Genomic DNA, 6,428 nt, shown 5'->3' with positions numbered 1-6,428 from the left:
GGAACCATGGGGCTGACGGCCACATCGGAACCAGAATAGTCATAGAAGCCTTTTCCCGAATCAGTTTTGCTAGTATCTGTGGAATTAAAACCCAAGGAGGGTTCGACCATAGTTTCATTTTGGACCATTTTTGCCGAAAAGCATCCATCCCTTCGGCAAACGGATCCGTTTTCCATGCATAATAACGGGGAAGTTGGGTGTTGGTTCTGCTTGCAAATAGATCCAATTGATAAGGACCCCATATCTTGTTGAATACGTTGAAGATTTTGCGATGTAACTTCCATTCGTTCTTTTCAATCAATATCCTTGATGCCAGATCCGCTTCCACATTCTTTATGCCCGGAATGTGTTCCGCTATCAATTTTAGATTGCGTTTCAGACATAATGTCCACAGATTCTCTGCGATCTTTGAGAGATCCGGAGATATCGTCCCGCCCTGATGGTTGATATAGGCTACACACGTCGTGTTGTCTGTTCGAATCAATATCGTTTGATTCACTAGCTCCTTGAACACGAGAATGGAGAACTGAATCGCCTTTAGTTCCAGAATATTGATGTGAAGAGTTGACTCTAACTGAGTCCAATTTCCGTGGATGGTCAAGTTGTCCCGGGACGCACCCCAGCCGGTATTTGACGCATCTGTGTGAATTATAGTACTTGGTTCTTCCTGGATTAAACTTCTTCCATTCCAGGAAGGGAGATTTTTTATCCACCACTCGAGCTGCAACTTGCTTTCGTCGGAGAGTTGTACTGTACCGTTCCACCCGCGCAGTTTCAGACCATAATTTTTGTCTCGGAGCAGAGCTCTGGAGTAAAGACGAGCTGGAAAGACCGCTGACGTTGTTGCCAATATCTTTCCGATTAGAGACGCCAGCTTCTGGACCGGTATTTTGGGTAGGTGCACTGCCTTTTTGCATTCGTTCACTAGGTCCTTTACTTTTGTCCGCGGAAGTACAAAGGTCATCGTCTTTGTGTTGATCTTGAAGCCTAGATACTCTATCGATTGAGAAGGTACGAGCATTGACTTTTCTTTGTTGATTGTAAATCCCATTCTTTTTAAGGTATCCATGATTTCCTTTAACTGTTGTAACGCTTCGTCTTTCGTCCTTGCCATTATGAGTATGTCGTCTAGATATATCATCAATCTGATGCCTTGATTCCGAAGAGATTTTATTACTGGACGAAGAATCTTGGTGAACACCTCGGACTTGTTGTTAAACCGAAAGGTAAACATGTGAAACAAAAACGTCTGTTCTGGAAATCGAATAAAAAATAAGGTTGTTGGTCCACTGCTAGGGGAACATGGAAGAAAGCTTGATTTAAATCTATGGACACCATATAATCGTTCCGTCGAATCATAGATTTCAACAATTCTAAGTTTTCCATTTTGAAATGCTGGTAGTATATGAACTGATTCAATTTTCGTAAGTCTATGACAGGTCGGAGTTTCCCCCCCTTTTTGGGAACTAAAAACAGGTTGGACAAAAAACATGGAGTATCGATGTCTAATTCTCGAATTGCTCCAATCCGCAGTAATGCTTGAATCTCGTCGTAAAAAATCTTGAGATCTTTCTTGTATTGGCGATTGGGTGAAATAGGATGAACATCTAAAGGAGGGACTGTTAACCATTCTGGACGATAACCATATTGGACAATATCTGTAACCCAATTTTTGCCAAAAGACGCGATCCAATGGTCCTTGAAGTGGGAGATTCTTCCAGCGATCTTTGAGGGAGTTGAAGAAGAAATTATTTTTGGTTGTTTGTTGACGTGCTTGACTGAAAATTTCCCTGAGATTGTGAGTGTGATTGGGATCGTGAATAATTACGGTTCTTTCCTTTGTAAGAATTGTATGAATTTTGAGATCCTGTTGTAGGTGATTTAAAACTGACAGGAGAGTATTGTTTTTGTTTTGAATTTTGTTGAGCTCGTTTCTTTTGAAAAGCAGCTTCATTAAACAATTTGTTAAGTTCATTTTCTTGTTGAACCAACTCTGGTAGTTTTTCCCCAAAAACACCTCGTTGACCGGTAGGTTTTCTATAATTGGAAGAGAGGTTCTTAAGTGCCAGTTCTCTACGTAGGTCATTTCCGTATGATAAGGCGTCCAAAAGGAGGGCCCTGGAGTTGAGTACTGTCTGTTCAAGTTGGAGCCAAGACTCGTAGGAATCTCCAGTGTCTTCGGTCGGCTTTGAAGCATAAACCATCCTAAGTGTATTATCGATCGGTCTAAGAACTGAGGACGTTTTATAGAGCAGTCTACTATAGTTTTTGTCAGTTTCTTTGTCGAAACGGGACATGACGGACAACATGCGTTGCTCCATCTTGAGTGGTGTAAAGGAGATATCTTTATTTCGAGGTTCGGCCTGGAAAATTTTCTTCTTAACAGCAGGCTCGAGAGAGTTTCCACAATAAATTTCCGTGGGTAAGTTTGCCATGGGACCGCTAGCAGTCCAGGTATTTGAGTCGTTTTCCTCAAAATCGAGGTCATCTTCATTTGTATTATTAATATTATTAACGTTTTCTTCGTTAGTCATTTCTTGAAGATGTTAACAAGAGCGAACCGCAACAAGTTAAAAACGGCCTGAAGAGGCTTGTGTGGGAATTGTAGTCTATATATAGTAAAAAAAATAGTTTAATTGTTTATGATTATGTAATATGATTTATTTATGATGTAATAATTCTTTGTACTAACTTGCCGCAGCTAATAAAATGGCCGATTAGCACGTGATTATACTTGTCCGGAGTTATGAAATTGATTTATTAGTACATTGGGCCAAAATATGGTGTGCTTATAAAGGGGAATTTTATATGATGTGATTATACAGGGGGTGACTATATAGGGGTCGACTGTATATGTTTACATTTTCATGCATGACAGTTTGAACTTATCCTATTATACGAATATGATTAATCAATCAATTGTCCTTTTCTCATCGCAATTATCTGTAAAAACCTTTCTATTACCATTTTGTATAAGTTCCACATGTCTATATGATTTATCAACTGTAAATCCCAAGAAACTTCTCTAGCTAAACTAATAAAGCAATTTTTCTAATGTTATAATAATCAAACTGATACTTATAATTGAATACTTATGAGTCAAAAACAATAATAATACTAAAAGTGATTAATTAATGTAAGTAACTTAAGTAACTAGTAAAACTAAAATATATTATAAGAAATGTTCCATATTGTAATAAACTCAGCCACAATCATGGGATTTCTGTGCACTACATCATGTGACTGTTCGATCTTCAACTATTTCCATGGGTAACCTAATTAAAATTGATAACCCCTACAAACCCATCAGGAACGTCACGTGCACACACATAAATACGTGTTGATCCTACTTTAATGCGCTAACACGTGATCATTTTACAATTGTTACAATTGACTCCTGATGTGTCCGTAGGGGTAACCAATTAAAATTTGGTTAGATTAAAGATGGCCACTAACTCGTAGCTAAAATTGTACATCTGCGCGTTCAAAGAAAATTAATTGCTCCTTTTTTTAAAAAATTTCTTTTCTTCATATTTAGTATGATATTTGCAGTAAGTCTTGGAATAGTATTTAATTTGGCTCAATGAATGTAAAATTAATAGTTTCGATATTCTCACATTTCTGCGGAGTTGTTTGTTAACACAATATATCACGCAATTTTTTTTTATCCGCTTTATTTCACAAATAATGTATACTGTATACAATCTATTGGTTACGAATCTTATTTTTATTGTTTTTATTGTAGCTGTAGAATAATAAATATACATAAAGTTAGAAATGCGTTTAATATTAGAATTTTCATTCCGAGATTAAATTGATTATCAGATGGTTATTAACGATTTTAAAATTTTTATTAATAAACAGGAAGATTTATTTACAAAGCAAAGGAATTATTATATAAAAATAAAGAAATATAAATATATATATACATTATATATATTTAAATAAGTAAAGAATACATGAAATTCTCCAGACTCCAAATAATTGTAATTTCAGTCTAGTCTTTAATTGAACAATATCAAGGTAAATTCATACAACCTTTTCACTATCACTATCATGATCTGCGTCTTCGGTGTTAAAGCTTAAATTCTGTGATTAAGTAATAATTAGTTTTAAAGATTTTTGCGTGAAAAGAATGATCAACATATTCTTACCATATTAAACATCGAATTGGAGAACAAAACAAATTTATTTATTTGTTCTGTATATGTTCTCTTTATAATTGCCATCCTCCAAATTTTTATCAAGGTCTCGTTTTTCTCCAATGACAACTGTAAGATTTTTTGTTTTTCACCCGTCTTCTTCTCTTTGATCTTCTTAAATACACCCAACACAAAATCCGTCATCTGGTCAAAGTCTGTGTCATCCAGTTTTCGCTTCAATGGACATGCTCTGGATTGATTAGAAGTTTCATTATTCAAAGAAGTCGTGTCACTACCGTTTCTTAAATTTGTGAAAAAATCTGATGATGATGGTGCTTGATTAGAAATATCACTCGCTGCTCTACTTGACCATCGTTTAAGGATTTCATCGTCAAACTTTTCCTTTGCAGCGTATACCTCCTTATAGTCACTGCCAAGACATGTAACTACCTCACATGTCAAATGAACAACTCGTTGCAGAGAAAGATCACACCAACGCCCTTTATTATTCTCAACGATCCCATGTGCATTCTTATGACGTACATCTTTTTTAAAATCTTTTAGTAGTTCGATAGGTTTGGATTTATGAGAACCATGAAATGCTGATTCTTTCAAAAATATTTTAATATTTTCTATTATAAATTTTAGCATACACAGAACATCAGCATCCCGGAAATCTTTGCTGACTGGTGGGTTCTGTTTAGAAGCGAAATTTTCTACAAGTATATCGGGAAGCTTGTCTTCATATTTGACGAGAAAGTTGTAAATGGCCTTCTCCGCAAGCGTTAAAAAAGTTTCGACCACAGCACCTTGCTCCGCTTCAGAGAAAGAATATCTCTGTTTTATAGGTGGAGGTGAGGAATCACGGGTACTTGCAATGTTATTAGGGGAATCTGCAACGTTATTAGAAGAGCCTGCAACGTTATTAGAAGAGCCTGCAACGTTGTTAGGGGAACTCGTAATGTTGTTAGGGGAGCTTGCAATGTTGATAGTTGAATGAGATCCGATGGCAGATGAAAAAATACGCGTCTTTTTAAAGATTGAAATTGGAGTTGGCTTTTTCTGTCGTTCCTGAAACCAATTATATATTTTAGAGTGTTCTTGCTGCTCCTGTCGGAAGGTTAGATCGGTTTGAAGAATATCTTTGAGAGAACGTGAAATGGACTCGCGAGTGACGTTTAGTTGACAAATTTGATATAAGGTATCCAAGGTGGAATCAAGTGTGTTCTTAGTATTTTGCTTAACGACACCAGACCGTAACCACTGGTTTAGCGATGATTTTTTGCGCATGGTTCGAAATTGAAATTACGCAGTAAATAAGTTGAATAGATACTAATCCAGAAATACGCGTTAAATAAAGAAGTTAATATATATTACGTAGTAAATAAGTTTAATAGATACTAAATACTAAATATAAAGGATTATGATATTACGCAGTAAATAAGTTTAATAGATACTATATCCAGAAATACGCGTTAAATAAAGAAGTTAATTAAAGAAGTTAATATATAGACTAGGAAAAGTTAAAAAAAAAAGGCTATATATGTGTTTTTTTTGTCTATGATTGATTGGTGACGAACATGACGAACAATGACAAATTTTTTTTAACTGATATTTCCTCGTAATGACTAAATGACTAATCAGTGGATGTTATTGCGTAATAATTGTAATAATTTAAAAAATTTCCCATGGTACTTACGTCATTTCTGAGATATAAACTTTTTTTTATACTTTTATAACTTTCTCATCACTCTGTATGTTTGTAGGCTTAACAGAGAATAACTGAAGCTTCTTATTCGGTGCCGTTGCCTGTTAAATATAATCGTGTTTTTTTTTCATTATTGACAATGTTATTCTGGGATTAGCACGTATTCTATATACCATGGGAAATTTTTTTTTGGATTATTTACGCAATAACATACCACTGATTATTCAAGTCATCAACTTTCTTGTAGTTTATAGTTAACAGTGTGTGACGACCGGTTAAGTTCTCGCATAATTTACTTCGACGGTACGCATTCGACGTTGTGTGTATCGTATGAACTGATGTGCAGCCTACGCTTTAGGCGACTCTCCATTACATCATCTCAATGTAGTCGCTCGAAGGGTAAGGTTCAATCGGTGCGGGGCGGATTTGGACATCTGCAACCCACCCGGACTCCTTGGCTTAACAGAGAATAACTGAAGCTCCTTAATCGGTGTCGTTGCCTGTTAAATATAATCGGTTTTTTTTTTCATTATTGATAATGTTATTCTAGGGATTAGCACGTAATATATATACCATGG

At 35.8% G+C, this 6,428-nt stretch overlaps 1 protein-coding gene across 1 annotated transcript; it reads right to left on the bottom strand.

The window, feature by feature from the left end:
* Window positions 1-4,029: 4,029 nt before the first annotated feature.
* Window positions 4,030-5,432, bottom strand: OCT59_029231 (uncharacterized protein; the record flags this gene model as incomplete). Its single annotated transcript, XM_025330344.1, has 2 exons — window positions 4,030-4,089; window positions 4,155-5,432. The coding sequence occupies 2 exons, from the start codon at window positions 5,430-5,432 to the stop codon at window positions 4,030-4,032; spliced, it is 1,338 nt and encodes a 445-aa protein (XP_025179185.1).
* Between the last annotated feature and the right edge of the window lie 996 nt (window positions 5,433-6,428).

The sequence above is a fragment of the Rhizophagus irregularis genome, chromosome 9, assembly GCF_026210795.1.
Source record: "Rhizophagus irregularis chromosome 9, complete sequence".
NCBI classification, from domain to species: domain Eukaryota; kingdom Fungi; phylum Glomeromycota; class Glomeromycetes; order Glomerales; family Glomeraceae; genus Rhizophagus; species Rhizophagus irregularis.
Note: the sequence above shows the minus strand (reverse complement) of the source record. Positions and strands in the feature narration are given on the sequence as shown.